General features: G+C 31.1%; 1 protein-coding gene across 1 annotated transcript; it reads left to right on the top strand.

The window, feature by feature from the left end:
* Nucleotides 1–4,836: 4,836 nt before the first annotated feature.
* LOC139489400 (thrombospondin-1-like) lies at nt 4,837–19,236 on the top strand. Its single transcript, XM_071275716.1, has 4 exons — nt 4,837–4,894; nt 10,190–10,378; nt 11,903–12,064; nt 18,128–19,236. Exons 1-4 carry the CDS (start codon nt 4,837–4,839, stop codon nt 18,313–18,315), a joined length of 597 nt encoding a protein of 198 aa, XP_071131817.1. The 3' UTR covers nt 18,316–19,236.
* The last annotated feature ends 160 nt before the right edge of the window (nt 19,237–19,396 follow it).

Below are 19,396 nucleotides of genomic sequence, written 5' to 3'. Positions count from 1 at the left end.
ATTAATTTAATCCCATAGGAGATAAATTTTCCTATAGGATAAATAAATCCGATAGGATTTATATATCCCATAGGATATTTAAAATATCCTACGGGATTATGACTTTATCCTATAGGATTTCTCAAAATCCTGTAGGATTTTTAAAAATCCTATGGGAGAAAAAAATATCCTACAGGATTTTGTCACTGTTTTCGCTCCAGTTGCCGAACCGGGCGAGCCATATCAAATTTATTTTTGTATTGTGTTATTTATCCCCAGAGGTACATTATTGCCAAAATTGATGATTCTACGACAAAAAAATGTGTGGTTCCAATTTGCACTTATGAGAAGTGCAAATTAATCCAAGAACATGTTAATAGTATCAACAGGTCAAATTAAGAATTAAGTACGATTTGAGAGTACTCGCAGTTACTGACAGCTAGTTAAAAGCCAAAACCAATAAATATAAAAAATCATGCATCAGAGACTAAAATCAACTACTAGTAAAACACATCCTAGGGATTTAGTATTTTAACGTCACGGACAGTCAAGGAAGACATGACTAGTGCAATCATATGTTGATATGCCTGTCCAAAGTGTGTTAGTACATCAGCATTTGTCTAAAGTTATATCGAAATCCCCAACCTGGAAAACCGCCAACATTGAAAATACAATGCGTTAATCAATAAGCCATATCCAAGTAAAATGCAAAGGTGCTTCAATAAAGTTTATTTTCTCATTAACCTGACCCGTTTTCTAACTTTTGCAAAGCAATCCTTGATATTCAAACATATTTCTATTAAACATTGTTGGTCCTAACAGTTTAATTTTTGATTAAATTCGGTCAAATGGGAATCGTAAAAACATTACTTTTTCTCGTCATTTCTCCGTTGACTCCATGCTAAATTACCGATACCCATGTCTACTTGTACAACAAATAAAGAAATTCTGTTAATAAAAATAAAACTTTGCAAATCGATTAACTATATTCAAACATATATCTGGCGAAAAATACTATTTAAGCTTAAATTCTGGGCAATTTCGGTCAAAAAGTGATTTAAAAAAGTGAATATTTCGGGATTTTTCAAAATGGCGGATGATGTATATAGAAATGTTGCATCAAATCAAGGATTTGTATAGTACGACCTTCCTTGATTAAATTAAATTTTTTATGTAGAATCTCTAATGTTTCTGTTATTTTCTTTGGTGATATTTCGATATGATTGATTTCAAAATTTCTTGATAAAAAAATGTTATTTTAAGAGTGACACGGGAACATTTTATTTTGACCGCCTGATATCCAAGATATATACTGTTACCAGAAAATAGTAAACAATAAAATTTTCTCTGCTTTTTTTAAAGGCGTTTTTCCTGTTTTCTGTATAATTGATCTTTTTGTAGAAATATATTTTTACTTTCCCTTTAGAACCAAAAAATATTTACGTCCCGAGACAGAAAAAAATCCAAACAATCATAATAGATAAATATTCAATACCTTCAAAATCCCATCACTTGACGACCAGGTGAACTCTGACTTGGGTTGTAATGTTACATAACAATATATTGTCAGGTAGACGTGCAAACCAAAAAGCAACCAGGTGACATTAAACATCCTGTGTATACATAAAATTGAGAATGGAAATGGGGAATGTGCCAACCAGAGAAAAATAAAAAACAGGTCTTCAATATAGCGAGAAATTCCCGCACCCGGAGGCGTCCTTCAGCTGGCCCCTAAACAAATATATCCTAGTTCAGTGATAATGAACGTCATACTAATTTCCAAATTGTACACAAGAAACTAAAATTAAAATAATACAAGACTAACAAAGGCCAGAGGCTCCTGACTTGGGACAGGCGCAAAAATGCGGCGGGGTTAAACATGTTTGTAAGATCTCAACCCTCCCCCTATACCTCTAACCAATGTAGAAAAGTGAACGCATAACAATACGCACATTAACATTCAGTTCAAGAGAAGTCCGAGTCTGATGTCAGAAGATGTAACCAAAGAAAATAAACAAAATGACAATAATACATAAATAACAACAGACTACTAGCAGTTAACTGACATGCCAGCTCCAGACTTCAATTAAACTGACTGAAAGATTATGATTTCATCATATGAACATCAGGCACAATCCTTCCCGTTAGATGTTTAGTATCATACCATCATCGATAACATATATGAGAAGAACATAACCCGTGTCATGTCAACAACTGGTTTTTGAATAAATGTGTTTAGTTCCGATGCAAAGACCCTATAAGTGAATCAATATTAACGCCAAAATATGCAATCTTTAATGACCTGACAACATTATCGTAACTATATCCCTTCTGAATAAGTCTATTCACAGATTTTGTTAGTTTTTGAGATGAATACTGACACCTTTATGCTTTATAAAGAATATTTCCATAAAAAATTAGATGTGAAATACCTGAACGTATAAGAAGTCTGCATGTTGAGCTATATTTACAAATGATGTCCTTATACCGATGATAAAATTTAGTAAATGTTTTGACTAGTTTGTGATATCGAAAACCCTGATGTAATAATTATTCAGTAATACATAAATTTCTCTCGTTAAAATCTAAAACATTGTTACATACACGAGCGAATCGTACAAGTTGAGTTATATAAACACCGTAAGATGGTGACAAGGGAACGTCACCATCTAAAAATGGATAATTAAAGATAGGAAATGAAAAATCATCTCTTTTATCATAAATTTTAGTATTCAGCTTTCCGTTAGTGATATAGATATCAAGATCGAGGAAAGGGCAGTGGTCATTGTTAGTATTGGCTTTATTTAAAGTAAGTTCAACAGGATAAATTTCTTTAATATACATACTGAAGTCGTCATTATTGAGAGCCAAAATATCATCCAAATATCTAAAAGTATTATCAAATTGTTCATCAGATGTTGTTTCGATGGGTCATAAAATGTCATAAATTGTAACTCATAGCAATACAAAAACAGGTCCGCAATAAGTAGTGCACAGTTAGTCCCCATTGGAATTCCAATAATCTGACGATATACGGAATCCCCAAAGCGAACAAAAATGTTATCTAGTAAAATTTCAAGGGCATATATAGTATCACAGCATGTCCAATTGACATAGTTTTTTTTGTTTATTGCTACTAAAAAATGACCTAAAAGAGTTTGAATGCGTTTAATGCGTTTCCCTCGGTTTTAGTTTGTTACCCCGATTTTGTTTTTGTCCATGGATTTATGAGTTTTGAACAGCGGTATACTACTGTTGCCTTTATTGAACATATATATTCACATTCTGACTTTTTAAATGCCCATTTAATTAGGTGTGTGAATGTTTTCTTAATGAGAATGTGAGGCAATGTGGTATACAGGGTAGACAAATCAAAACTTTGAACAGATTCAAAATCCCCAATATAAGCATGCAATTTATCAAGTACTTCCAACGAGTTCTTGACACTCCAAAAGTAATTAATTCAACTTTTTTCGAAGGCCTTATTTGAACAATTTATTATCAGGTTTTTAATTATACCAAGTGTGCTGGTAAGAAGAATAGACAATTTAGTAGTGGAACAATGGCTTGAAGACGAAATAAATCTATATTTGTAAGGTGTTTTGTGTAGCTTCGGAAGCCAGTACATGCATGTATTACCAGAGTTTGAATTTTGTGATATACAAAAGTTTGTATACAAATATATCTTCTCTTCCCCGTGTCAAATCAGAAGAAGAATGTATCATAATAATAAACTTTAAGAAAATATGAATAATATAAAACAATTTCTTTAAAAAAAATATTTTTGCTTTAAAAGATAATCAAGTTAAGATTTATGTTTCTATAACTATATATTTTAAAGAAATATTTTGATTCAAATTCTAATTTAAATGGATTTGTTTTATTTCGTAGAAAATTAAACAAGATTTCATTGAATATGACTTTATTAATTTTTTTATTAATCTAATATTTTAAGGAAAATCCAGGCATTCAATAAATTGATATAAAGTTAAACTTGTGTAAAAAAAAATGTTATTGTATACATTTCAACATAGACATATAGTAGTATACAATTGCCTCTGATTTCAACGACATTGTATTCACGACAATATTTATCGACTGAGTTATCGGTCCTGAATATGACTGATATAGTTGGGTATGGTTTGATGATTTGTTAGTTAAAAATAAATAAAGTTTAGCAAACATTGAATAAGGCATTTAGAATGTACTGATGCAATTTTTAAAATGAAACTTAATAAAGCGCCCGGGCTTGACGGACTAAATGTGGAATTTTACAGAACATTCTGGGATGAACTTAAATCTTTTATAGTCTCCACTTTTAATTACTGCTATGAAAAAAGAGAACTGTCTAACACTCAGAAAGTTGGCTTAATATCTCTAATTTATAAAAAGAATGATCCCTTTTCTCTAGACAATTATAGACCTATCACTCTTTTAAACTATGATGCTAAATTACTTGCTTATGCCTTAGCACAAAGATTAAAACCCCTGCTACATTTTGTACCAAAGATTATACATACTGATCAAAAAGGATATGTCAAAAATAGGTATATTGGTTTCAACATTAGACAAATACAAGGTGTCATAGACTATTCTGAAACTTTCAAAATTGATGGGGCAATTTTATTTCTTGATTTCACAAAAGCATTTGACTCATTAGAATGGAACTTCATGTTTGAGACTTAAAAAAAAATTGGATTCAAAGATAATTTTATAAGGTGGGTTCAGACAATGTACTCTGATATTAAAGGCTGCATTACTAATAATGGATGGGTTTCCTGCCGTTTTAGGGCATCTCGCGGGATCCGACAAGGATGTCCGTTATCATCTTTACTATTTGTTCTATCTGTAGAAGTTATGGCAATAAAGATAAGGGAAAATAAAAACTTAAAAGGACTAGAAATAAAATTAGACGGTAAGAGTATTACCCTGAAAATCTGCCAATTAGCTGACGACACTACTCTATTTCTTCAATCAAAAAAAGATGTATCTCTAGCAATTAATTTAATAGAAATATTTGGTACTCTCTCAGGTTTGAAATTGAATAAAACAAAACTTGAAGGAATATGGCTTGGTCGATTAAAACACAGTCTGGAAAAATTTGAAAATATAAATTGGTGTACTGCACCAATCAAAAGCCTCGGAATTTACTTTGGTTACAATAAACAAGAATGTCAAAAACTTAACTTTGAGAAACAACTGTTAAAAAGTAAAAAAAAAATAATATCTGATTGGAGTAAAAGAAATCTTACTATCATAGGAAAAATAGTTGTCATCAAATCTTCAGTTTTGCCAAACCTAACATATGTTGCATCAAACACTATTATTCCTAAGGAAATGTTGCAAGACTTTAAAACTTTAATATACAATTTTATTTGGAAAGGCAAAAGAGATAGAATAAAAAAGATCAACACTTTCAAACGATTTCTGGAAGGTGGACTTAAGATGACAGACATTGATGTTTATATAAAATCATTGCATATCAACTGGATTCTTAAATTAAGTGAAAATAAAAATGACAACTGGACAATTATTTCCAAATTATACTTCAACAAATTAGGAAAAAAATCTTCTTGTATTTAAAATGAATTTAAAGAATATAAACGACATTGATAAAAGTAAGTTACAATATTTACCGGACTTCTATAAACAACTAATTAAAGATTGGATAAGTGTAAAGGGAGGTAATTCAAAATATCCCAAATATTTTCTTGAAATTAGAAAACAAGTTTTGTGGGGAAATGATAATATCCGGTTTAATGGAAAATGTTTAAACTTTGAAGATTGGATAAAAAGTGACATTATCAATATAAATGATGTAATTGATGAACAGGGCAATATCTCTGAAACTATCTTTTTAACTAAATTAAAATATAAACAAAATTGGATAAGGCAAAGATATATGTTAAAAAAAGCAATACCAATTGATTGGAAAACAATTCTTTGCACTGAAAATTCATTCAAAACTAAAGTTAAAGTTATAAATGACTTAAAAATTATGCACAGGACAATTACTCCCTTGATGAATACAAAAGAACTCTATAAAATATTCACACTGAAAGAAAGTTGTGATAAACCAAATGGTGTTCTTATGTGGGAAAAAATATTTGAGACACTTGAATTCTAAATTGAAAAATACTTTTGTTTTTATTTTTTAATATCTCACTGATAATAGATTGAAAATATTTAGATGGAAATTTATTCACTACACACTGCCAAGTAATGAACTTTTAAAAAAGTGGGAAATTACTGAAGACAACTTATGTAAGCATTGTAAAAAAAGGAAGACTAAGAACATTTTTTTTGTCAATTGCTGTTATAATAATGACTTTCTAAAAATAGTAATGAAATTAATGAAATCCCTAGGTATTGAAAAAGATATTTTAAGCCTTGAAAATTTAGTAGCAGGGTACAAAATTGAAGATTTAGCATACTTTGATATTAATTACATATTAACTATAATATCGTTATCAGTATACAAATCACATTTTGTTTCAGAAAAGAAGACAAAAAAAAAATAAACATTTTAAAAATTTTCCTGAAAGAAATTTCAGAAATTATTGAAATAAACAATTTTAATAACAAAAAAACTAATCAGATAATTCTAAAAACAAATAGATTCATTTTGCAAAGATTCAATTGAATCAGGACTAATCTTTGTACGAAGCACAACACAATGTGTACAAAATTGTTTATTGTACACAAGCCAAATATGGTAATATTTATGATCAAGTTCAACCATGCATGTTCAATGCTTGTTAGCATGTTCAGCCATGCATGAGTCACCGCATGTAAATTATACTGCATTTTTTATATTTTAAAATGTGTATTTACAAAAAATAAAAAAGAATTGTTATGGTATAAATGTATCTGTACGTTTATTAATTAATGTGGAAAAATAATGTACCATTTCGGATTAGTGACATGAGTGTTCCAACTTTTTAAACTTTAATTATTTGCATAGGCGGATCCAGGGGGGGGGGAGCTGGGGGGGGGGGGCGGCCCCCCATTTGTTGGAAAAATTTGGTTGATTATATAGGGAATCACTGATGCATGACTGGAGTGGCCCCCCCCTTTAGGTCAGTCAGCGGGCCCCCCTTAGGAAAAGTTCTGGATCCGCCACTGATTTGTGCATTACACATATACATTTCGACGAAAAAAGATCAGTAGATAACTAAAGAAAATTTGAATAGTAAACTCACCATATATAATCGTTAAATCCAGTGGATAATATTTGTATGTAGACGACACACATCAAAACTATACCCGATAACGCACATGCGAAAAACAACACTGTGCCCAATATTAATTGAAACACGGATCATACCGATAATGGAGTTGATTCCGGAAAAAATAAATACTATGAAAAAGAGAAAAAGAAACAAAATGTAAAATGTGTATAACCACAATAAGACCAATAATTTATCAAATATATTTTGTGAAATGTCTTATGTTATGAATACTAATATTATGAATAAATAATATCTTTCCAAATAGTGCTTCCCTTAACTATTAGGTAAGCTATCATGAGGGATACTACGTTAAAGCTGTAAACTTAGTAAATTGTTACAGCAAATACGCAATAAAGACATTGTTACGTTGAAAAAAAAGAAAGAAAAAAGAATAAGGCATTTGGTCTTGACAGTTTGTTATAACTACAAATATGTTGATGATTAGATATTTTCCTTAATTTAAAACAAACACCGACACGTCAATTACAGACTGTCAGTGATATATCTATTAACTTTTAATTACATATTAAGACTATTATCGTGTTCTTTGAAGCTTGTTTTTGATTACATGTATCTGTATGAAATGCAATGAAACCTTCTACTATTAACTTTTGTCTTTTATTTTCAAATCTTCATTTCACATATTCGAATTTCACTATAATTTAAAATTTCCGTAAAAGAATACTCCCTAAGAACTGTACTATGTAGATACAAATGACTTGACCTCATGTTATTTTGTGCACTTTCAATGAACGTTCGCCTTTTTTGTTTTGTAAATATCTTACATGCCTTTTCTTCATGTTCTTTTGTAATCCTCTCACACGGGTTGTTCGCATCCTGTTTTGTAAACTCCCACTGAGAGTTCGTCTCATATTGTTTTGTGATGATCATCTAATGAGCATATGACTGATGTTATTTTGTAAACTTCTAATGAGGTTAGCATCATGTTGTTTGGTAACTTCAAATGGGCGTTTGCCTAGTGACTTACATGAGTTGGCTTCGTGTTGTTTTGTAAACAATGAGCTATTGCCTGATTTTGTTTTGTAAAGTTTTTATAAGCGATCGCGGGATTTTTTTTTGTAAACTTTTCACTTACGTTCGCCTTATGTTGTTTCGAAAATGCCTAATAAGCGTTAACCTCTTGTTGTTTTGCAAATTTCCAATGAATATTCCCTTCATGTTGTATTGTTTTAAAAACATCCGATGAGTGTTGTCCTCATTTTGTTTTGTAAACTTCCCACGTGCGTTGGCTCATTTTGTTTTTGTACACTTATAATAAACGTTTGTTTCATGTTGTTTTGCAAAATTCACACGTTGTTCTGTAAACTTATCATTTGCATTCGCCCATCTTGTTTATTTTTCATTATTTTGTAATCTTCTTATAAATATTCCCCTTTTGTTGTTTTATACTAAGTAAACTTCTCACGAGTGTTCGCATGATGTTGTTTTGTAAACTTCATTTGAGCATTCGTCTGATGTCTTTTTGTAAACTTCTAATGACCGTTCGCCTCATGTCGTTTTACCATTTTCCAATGAGCGTTTGCGTCATGTTTTGTAAACGTTTTACGTGAGCTTCTCGTCTTGTTTAGTAAATTTCTAATGATAGTTCGCCTCAGGTTTTTTAAAACTTCTATCAGCATTTGTCTCGTGTTAATTTCAAAATTCTCATGAGGGTTTGCCTAATGTTGTTTTAAACTTCTCATGTGCGTTCGTCTCTTGTTGTTTTGTAATCTTTTATAATAATAATAATAATAATAATAATAATAATAATAATAATAATAATAATCATAATAATAATAATAATAATAATAATAATAATAATAATAATATCTGTATTTATAAAGATTATCTCATTTGGATAACACCAATTTTCAATAAGGCTCTCTTAATACAATAATAATTACATTAAAAAATAAACAATGTAAATTCAATAATAATAATAAATAAAGATGCAATACAATTTAAATACATTAACAATTATTTTATGGCATTACAGTACAAATATCATGGTAATGTTAAAAGTACATATATTTGTAGTTATGTTTAAATATTATACTGTGTTTGATTTTTTAATTGTATTATGAAGAGCATTCCATACTTTTGGTCCACTGTACGAGAAACTAGACTTCTACAACTCTGTATTTGGTTTTGGAATTATAAAATTATCTGAATTTTCATTATTTTTCTAATGATCGTTTTCCTCATGTTGTTGGTAAATTCTTTCGAGCGTTCGCTTCATGTTGTTTTGTTAAATTCTACCGAGCGTTCACTTCATGTTGTTTTGTTAAATTCTATCGAGCGTTCACTTCATGTTGTTTTGTTAAATTCTACCGAGCGTTCACTTCATGTTGATTTGTTAAATTCTATCGAGCGTTCACTTCATGTTGTTTTGTTAATTTGTTAAATTCTATCGAGCGTTCACTTCATGTTGTTTTGTTAAATTCTATCGAGCGTTCACTTCATGTTGATTTGTTAAATTCTATCGAGCGTTCACTTCATGTTGTTTTGTTTAATTCTATCGAGCGTTCACTTCATGTTGTTTTGTTAAATTCTATCGAGCGTTCACTTCATGTTGATTTGTTAAATTCTATCGAGCGTTCACTTCATGTTGATTTGTTAAATTCTATCGAGCGTTCACTTCATGTTGTTTTGTTAAATTCTATCGAGCGTTCACTTCATGTTGTTTTGTTAAATTCTATCGAGCGTTCACTTCATGTTGATTTGTTTAATTCTATCGAGCGTTCACTTCATGTTGTTTTGTTAAATTATCATGTGTATTCTCTTAATGATGTTTTCTTTTGCAGACTTATCATTTGCAATCACCTCGTGTTGTAGTAATTTTAATATAACAGTTACAATGTTAACAAAAAAAGTAAAAATTAAAAACAAATAAATGCTCAAGAAAACTAACTACGACTGTTAGATAAATAACAATAACCTCTTCATGACAGCAATTACATATGATATTTTATTTTTAGGTCCAATAGTTCTCTGTGAAGCTGTAGTAAACACAACATGGAACCCTTGGGGAGCATGTAGAAAAATTCCTGGAAATTTAGATCAAAACTGCATAGGAAATCAGACAAGAACAGGATTTTCAGTGGACAGTGACGCTAATTACACTCGAACACCTCTTGCACAGTCACAAGACTGTAATCTTACATCTGGTGAGTCGATGCAAATGATTAATGAAGGATACCAAAGAAGCAATAAAAACTCATAAGATGGAGATCGAATAACAAACCCATGGCAAACAAAAAAAATCGAAAGAACAACAGTCTAGAATACACTGCATATAAAATTTAAAATTTAAACCAAACAACAAATATCACATCAAAGACCAGGGTGATTTTATGTGCTCTGGTAAGGTAAATAGATTCTGATCTACATGTGGCAACTGATGGTGGCTCATCGCTTATTGAATTCGTTGATAGATTTTATTCAGAGGAAGTATTAATTTAGTTTTTTTTTAGTCTTTAGTTTTAAGTCTTTAGTTTTTAGTCTTTAGTTTTTAGTCTTTAGTTTTAAGTCTTTAGTTTTAAGTCTTTAGTTTTTAGTCTTTAGTCTTAAGTCTTTAATTTTTAGTCTTTAGTTTTGAGTCTTTAGTTTTAAGTCTTTAGTTTTTAGTCTTTAGTTTTAAGTCTTTAGATTTTAGTCTTTAGTTTTTAGTCTTTAGTTTTAAGTCTTTAGTTTTTAGTCTTTAGTCTTTAGTTTTAAGTCTTTAGTTTTTAGTCTTTAGTCTTTAGTCTTTAGTTTTCCATGTTATGTGTACTGTTGTATGTTGTCTATCGACCCTCTTTTAAAGTGGCAGACATTTGTTTTGAACGCATACAAAAAATCCGCGGAATAGTGGATTCAATCTGTTCTGTATCTGAGAATATACAAATGTATTTTTTAAAGTTTCTCTAATCTGTTTTGATTAGGTATTTATTGTAATGATATAAAATATTGTTACACCCATTTCAAACATTATTTTCATCTGCTTCGCCATATAAGTAATAGTAAAAGCATTAATTAATATCATATATTTAGACTTAAGTAATTAATCCACATATATGAAAAGTCAAGACAAGTACATATATGTTTTATTCCCTTTCATGTATCATACTTATAAAAATACCTATGGCTAGTCTAGTTTGGTAGTTTATCTTTGTAATTTAAAGTTTTTATGTTTTTAATTGTTAGTCAATGTTTTCCTTTTATAAAGGGGTTTTAGATGACCGTTTTCTTTTCTTCATGAACGAATTAATTTTACAAATAATACAAAAACATTTTTTAAGGAACAGTATAAAAAAAGAGATGAAATACCGAGGGGGTTTTATAATTAGTGAGTTCAATTCGCAATTATTATACAAATTGAATGTTAGTACATACTTTTCACTGTTCAAATAGAGAACAACACACAAACGACGCAACCAAGTCTACGATATCCATTCGAATTTATAGAATTAATAGAATTATACAAAGATATAGCGTGTACGTAGGGGAATGACAATTGTCTCTCGTAGTATGCAATCGTATAATACAGTTGTGAATGAGACTTCTAATGTATATATAATGTAACGATAAGTGCATTAGTTGTATTTAAATTCTATGATAATATTGTATCATGCATGATAGAGGATGAGGGGCAAGGCTCTTTACAAACAATTATAATTCCTTAATTTATAAATTATTGTATATTTGATTAGATATAGTTGATGGTCGTTACACATTATGGAGTGAATGGGATGATTGCTCAAAAATGTGTGATCAACCAACAACTAGAATCAGAACATGTACTAACCCCACACCATGCAATGGCGGTGAAGATTGTTCACAATTTGGAAGAGATACCCTTACAAAAGATTGCGGTAAGTATTTAAAAAACTATTGTCGGAAATTGAAAACTGCTGTGAAGAACTACAGTTTTAAAGATTTGCCAGATCCAGCGAAGGTAAACTTTCCTAAAAAAAAGTATGAACCTTAGTTTTTTTTATAATAATTTCATCTTTTATCAACAGAGATTAAATAACTCAAATACAATGTCACAATGTTGGTTGACATTAGGTGAAAATATTTGTTTAAATATCTTTGATAATCGACGTTGAGAGTGTGTTCTTTGTCCAAAAAATAATAAAAACATAACTTTTAAGTTAGTTTAAATTTCATCCATCGGCAACAGAATTAAAATAATAAAAACATAACCTTTAAGTTAGTTTAAATTTCATCCATCGGCAACAGAATTAAAATAATAAAAACATAACCTTTAAGTTAGTTTAAATTTCATCCATCGGAAACAGCATTAAAATAATAAAAACATAACCTTTAAGTTAGTTTAAATTTCATCCATCGGCAACAGAATTAAAATAATAAAAACATAACCTTTAAGTTAGTTTAAATTTCATCCATCGGCAACAGAATTAAAATAATAAAAACATAACCTTTAAGTTAGTTTAAATTTCATCCATCGGCAACAGAATTAAAATAATAAAAACATAACCTTTAAGTTAGTTTAAATTTCATCCATCGGCAACAGAATTAAAATAATAAAAACATAACCTTTAAGTTAGTTTAAATTTCATCCATCGGCAACAGAATTAAAATAATAAAAACATAACCTTTAAGTTAGTTTAAATTTCATCCATCGGCAACAGAATTAAAATAATAAAAACATAACCTTTAAGTTAGTTTAAATTTCATCCATCGGCAACAGAATTATTCTGTTGCCGATGGATGAAATTTAAACTAACTTAAATGTTATGTTTTTATTATTTTTTGGACAAAGAACACACTCTCATTAAGTTGCATGGTCAAGTGAGCCTCTTACACCAATCTGGGCGGAATCTTTGATAGAAGTCATTAAGGAATCTCTGCATTATCACCCTGTATAACCCCGATACAGATGAAATCGAACACACCGTGTAACACTATGTTCAGACAGTAAGGAACTAATACTTTAAAAGAAAATCCAATATATATTCTTTGGATATTTTGCTCCAATATATTCTTTGTCATAGTACTCATTAGTTACTAAAAGGTTTTTCAAATGTGTGACATTTTTATATACAAATATCAAAAAACGCACGACGATATCTATGATAAAACGTGCTTGGTATTTTTAAATATTCAAAACTTAATGTTTCTCGTACCTCATTATTTTTAAAACATACATTTTTGAAAATTTCATAGTATAAATTAACAAACTTTTAAAGATCGTTTGTTTATGTTGTATCTAGATACCAAAAAAATACACGTTTTAAAGTGTTTATTTTCATGTTGTGTACGCTTCGTTGTCGTTACACCTTTTTATACTGTACGCTTCGTTGACACAATATTGCATTTGTCAATAAATTTTGCATGTATTAAATTATGCTTTGGTATGATTATAACCAATATGCATGTATGAAAATAATAATTTCCAACCATAATATGCAGACAGCAACCCATATTATCCGTTATATTGTCGAAACACTCTTGGAGGAAATTTGTACATGTAAAAAAATCCTTATGTATACGAAAGTGTAAATTGGTAGAAAAATACAATAACTCGACAGATGCAAATATGACTAAGCATACAGATACACACGTCCGATTTCTAATTTTATAGCATTTTTGAAAGTTTTTACAATACGACATTTAATGTACGGTTAGGTGGTGGGTTGGGTGCCCGCTAACATGTTTAATCCCGCCATATTCTGTATGTGCCTGTCCAAAGCCAGAAGCGTGTATTTCAGTGGTTATATATATTTTTTTGTCCACTGTTTTGTGCATAAATTGGGCCGGTTGTTTTCTCGTATGAATTGTTTTACATTTGTCATTTCGGTGTGTTTTATATCTGACTATGCGGTATGGGCTTTGTTCATTGTTGAAGGCCGTACGATGACCTATAGTTGTTCATTTTTGTTTCGTTTGGTGTTTTGCGAAGAGTTGTTTCAATACCATATTTTTTTTGTATATAGACAGCAATCAAAAACAATCAATGAATTAAAGGTTAAACCTTTTGGCCTGAATCTCAGAGGCGGGTCTAGGGGTCATAGATTACAATAGAGTTACATTAAGGCTAAAGAATATGTGTATACAATAAACATGTAACTGATAGCCATCAATAGTAATACAGTTACTTTTATGTGAAGATATAAAGATGAAGCGATAATTCTTAATTATAACTGGTTCGCTTTTTCAGTTATGTTTTTTTGTTTGTTTAAATTTTAAGGTATAAAGATTATACTTAACTTCCTCGAATATTACAGTCTTTCTACTGTGGTGCCAAAATCTAAATGATTGGTCATTCTGGTTATTATAAGCACCTTACAGTCTAAACCCACCCATATGCATTTCATTCAAATGTTTACTTATTTCGGAGAAGACCAAAGGGACTATATTTATATTCCCCAGTTACACTTGGCGTCATGGGTAAATTATGCAGATGAGCAAAGCACCAATCACCAACCTAACCTTAGATATTTGCTGTGTTTCTTCTTTCATGTCTTAATAGTTATCAATAAAAAATGAAACGTTTCGCAGTTGGTACTGAACAATTTCTGGACCCTCTAATTTGTTTATGACACGCGTACGTAATAGCTGATTGTTAGTTGCTTAACGTTCACTTGCAAATATGTCATGCATGTTCAGGATTAGCACAAAGTAGCAACACATACTACATGTAGGTCCTGGAAGGAGGCCCTCCGGAATTACGTTAGGGAAGTTTGGACTGCCACTGGATAAAATGAGGTATATTGAATAAGGACACAAATGTTGCTTTTCAACAGGTCATTTATGGACCTCTCATAAAGTTTTTGCAGGGGTTCGTACAGTGTAGTTAGCGTAGTACTCTCTTTACACAAGACATTGGATCTTATATTCCCATTCGGACTGGACGTGACTGCGTACTTTTACATCCACACAACTAAACGGGTGGCCAACTTCGGTCAGGTTTTACTGCCGGTCGGAAAAAACCCAAAGTGAACATATCTAATAGTATATTTTCCAATCATCCTTTACCAAATTCTTTCATGAAAAAAAAATTTGGCTACAATATAGAAAGTTATGCTGTACCGGTTAATCACTTAACATTATTACAATATATGCACACTTATGAGAACTCATAATATCGTACATCCTCTCGATACTGTTTATATTTGGCATTGCACAAGTCCATGCGTTTTATTACGTCTTTACCTAAAAGCGTTGGATATATACTGATTAATACATTAGATACATGATTTACCTCTTAGTTGTAACAGGAACATAATATATTAACTAGTTATACTGTTCCCAGGTTGTAATTCGCTTTGAAATAACTATCAGTTACTAAAATTACTCCTTTGTCAATATTGTATAGGTTTTTTCTGCCTTGTACCGACATTTTGAGTTGAGCCAATTGCAACTGTACAGTTTTTTTTTATTATGTTGTATTGTTACACCAGTGTCCCAGGTGAAGGAGAGGGTTGGGGGCTCACGTGTTTAATCCCGCCGCATTTTTTTTCCGGTCCAACATCAGGAGCCTGTAGTACATTTGTTATATAGATCTGTCATTTTTTCTTCTTCTTTAATACATAATTCATAAGTTATAAAAATATTACCGTTAGTTTTATCGTTTTATTTTTTTTTATATCGGGGCCTTTTTTTAGCCGACTTTATGGTATACATTTTAGGTTTCCCTCATTGTTAAATGTTGTACATTGTACTATAATAATTGCTTTATACACCCACTTCATTTAAACTTTGGTGTAAAGTTGTCTCATTGGCCACCACATCACATCTTCAAAGCTTTATATATAAAAAAAATTAAAATTAAAAATAAAGCAGTTGGAATGCCATCTATGCCATTCGGCAAATTAAGTTCAACGAGTTCCTATGTCTGCTTTCGTCTAGGCGAATTTGGACCAACATCGGCATTTGGAAGAGCCTCAAATTGTGAAAAATAAGTCATTAAAGTTTTATTGACTGTACTATACTTTTTATTAACTGTTCATTTCATCTGGTATAACGTTGAAAGTCCCAATTTTCAATAGAAGAATTCCTATCAGATGTCACGCTGGTTAAATATTGCAATTTTGGCTTTGGATGACAGATATTTTAAGTTAAATTACTTTGACTAAGTTAACAGATAAACATTTACAATAAAATACAGAAAAAGGGTCGCCGACACCATCTCGAATATCTTGACAAGAAAGTGATTAGTGACGGTTTTTGTCGACGAACTGAACAGTGATTATTTAAAAACGCACAACGAACGCGACACATTTGATTGAACGAACAATACAGTAAGAGAAAATTTATTTAGTATGATATTGCGTTTATTCTAAGTTCTAGGGAACATTTAAAGACACGTAGTAATTCAACGTATAGTTATTTATTATTGCTTAAGGTATTAATATGCAAAGGTGTATGCACGAAACGATATTCAGCATTGTTTACCTCATAAAACGTATGAAATTGCACCAGGTCTGTGCGTTTTGCATCTAGCAGTTTTATCAAACGTTCTATGCAATATCTAAAACTTACAACAACTGTATCATTGAATAGATAAACTAACATGCACATTGACATATTTATTTATACTCAGATAAGTTCTAGCGAGGTATTGGAAATTGTTGTCATACCAAATGTTGTCCTGATTATTGCTTCGAACGCGTCAACGTCCGGATTCATTTGTATCGTGTTTATACGGGGTGACTATAGACCACCGATTCCTGGTAAATCTGTTCATTAAAGACAATTTATTCCTGGTAGATCTGTGCATTAAAGACCATATATTCCTGGTAAAGCTGTACATTAAAGACCACATATTCCTGGTAAATCTGTGCATTAAAGACAATATATTCCTGGTAAATCTGTGCATTAAAGACAATATATTTGAAGTAAATCTGTGCATCAAAGATCATAGATTTGTGATTAATCTGTGCATCAAAGATCACAGATACGTGGTAAACATGTGCATCAAAGATCACAGATACGTGGTAAATCTGTGCATTAAAGAATAATATTCGTGGTAAATCTGTCCTCAAAGATCAAAGTTATTTCGTCGAATTGTTTGGGAATTCAGATCTATACATAGCTGTACTCGAGCATACAAAATAATTTTCGTATGTATATATTTATAATACATCCAGAAAGGGTTGTGATAAGTAAAGCGATAAAGACGGCGGTCTTAATTTATACATGTCTGTGATAGAAATAAATGACGTCTAAATATACATCGCTTGTTCGTGTTTAACGTTACTTTTTGACTATATCGTGGCTGTCAGTATTGTTTGGTGGAGAAAACAGGAGAGAAATACCAAACTTCGGCAAAGAAAACAGGCAATCCTAGTCAATTAAGATTAGAGCCGAACGGCCACATGTTAAGTTCGAAATTACAACCTACATGTAGTGTTGACAGGGTAATGTTAAAGGAATGTATTTGGAAAACATTGTCATATGTGTATACATTTGTATTAAATAATATAAAAAAATAACAAAAAAATAACAAATAACCAAATTTAATAGGTTGATTCAGTATATATACGTACAAATATGCTCGAATAATGATATTTAGACATTTCAGTAGGATACTCAACATAAAAAGGGTAGTAAATATAAGATGGAAATAGACACTTTAAATTAAAAAAAAAATATATATATTATACCATGATTGCTAAAAAAAAAAAGACAAAAAGACAATCAACAGGTCATAAAATACAGACAACAAATAACAAAGATTGACACCGAAATCACGGTTGAATCCAAGTACTTTAGAATGATCAACATTTACCATTGTTCATCATATATAAATCATACAATAGAAATCAGCAAGAGAAAGAGGAGTGAACGAACATCAAATGTTTGAAATGAAAAAAAAAACGTTTTGACATTCACCGATAGAAACCATAATTGACTTTAACAAAATAATACAAATGAAATATTCAACGAGTTTTATTTTATTTGACTAGGACCTCTGGCAGGACAATGGGGAGCATGGGGAGCTTGGGGTTCGTGTACAATGCCTGCTGGTTCAGTCACTTACGGAACTGGTACCTATCTACGTTCCAGAAAATGTGATAATCCAGTTAATATTTGTGGTGGAGATTATTGCATAGGAGTAAATCAGACTGACGGAAATTGCAGAGGTAACGCTTAGTGTAAAATATCGAACAATTTAATGCCTACCCATGTTAAAATGAGCATAGTATAGAGGGAGGGTTGAGATCTCACAAAACATGTTCAACCCCACCGCATTTTGTGCCTGTCCAAAGTCAGGAGCCTCTGGCTTTGTTAGTCTTGTATGTTTGGTTTTTTTTTTTTAATTTTAGTTCATTTATATGTTTCGGAGAAGTGTGACGTCCATTCTCACTGAAATAGTAGACATTTTTGTTTAGGGTCCAGCTGAAGCCCGCCTCCGGTTGCGAGATTTTCTCGTTGTGTTGAAGACCCATTGGTGGCCTTGGGTTGTTTTCTGCTCTTTGGTCGGGTTGTTGTCTCTTTGAAACATTCCTCATTTCCATCTCAGTTTTATAGAGCATGACATAAAGGAATTATTTATTAAACAAAAACTAAAGGAATAACACAAACTCCATAATCGAGACCAAGTGATTAAAGATGTTGTGCGTCCCCTGTTTTGCATGTATCACCCATAAACTATTTTTCAAGCATTGTTCTGTAGGCATGGACATTGTATGTATATAGAAAAATGTTGATTTCGCAATTAAATAATATTTTGTCTAAAAGAAATATTGATTTGAAATTCTCATGGAGGAAACAAAGATTTGGCAATATTGTTCATTCTGATAAAAACAATTCTTGAACAATGCCATTAACAGTTGTTATCGTACTGGACAAATAAAACTATCTGAACTCCCGACGAATGCCTTCGATTGTTTGTTTTTTTTTTATGTATGGCCTGTGGCAGATATATCATTTGGATTCAGGAAGAAAAAATGAATTAAATATGAAATTTAACAAGATGAGTCAAACGTGGTAAAGGTCAGCAAATATAAATCACCCCCTCTCTCTCTCTCTCTCTCTCTCTCTCTCTCTCTCTCTCTCTCTCTCTCTCTCTCTCTCTCTCTCTCTCTCTCTCTCTCTCTCTCTCTCTCTCTCTAGAGAGAGAGAGAGAGAGAGAGAGAGAGAGAGAGAGAGAGAGAGAGAGAGAGAGAGAGAGAGAGAGAGAGAGAAAGAGAGAGACCTTACCTTGAAGTACGATACTTTAGTTTACTTTTATG

This window comes from Mytilus edulis, chromosome 9 (assembly GCF_963676685.1).
Source record: "Mytilus edulis chromosome 9, xbMytEdul2.2, whole genome shotgun sequence".
Taxonomy (NCBI): domain Eukaryota; kingdom Metazoa; phylum Mollusca; class Bivalvia; order Mytilida; family Mytilidae; genus Mytilus; species Mytilus edulis.
Note: the sequence above shows the minus strand (reverse complement) of the source record. Positions and strands in the feature narration are given on the sequence as shown.

Excerpts from the sequence above, each read along its gene's own strand:
- LOC139489400 (XM_071275716.1), top strand. The coding sequence starts at position 4,837 with ATGGCAATAAAGATAAGGGAAAATAAAAACTTAAAAGGACTAGAAATA. Across the intron at positions 4,895-10,189 it reads ACTAGAAATAAAATTAGACG|GTCCAATAGTTCTCTGTGAA; the intron begins GTAAGAGTATTA and ends TTTTATTTTTAG. Across the intron at positions 10,379-11,902 it reads AGACTGTAATCTTACATCTG|ATATAGTTGATGGTCGTTAC; the intron begins GTGAGTCGATGC and ends ATATTTGATTAG.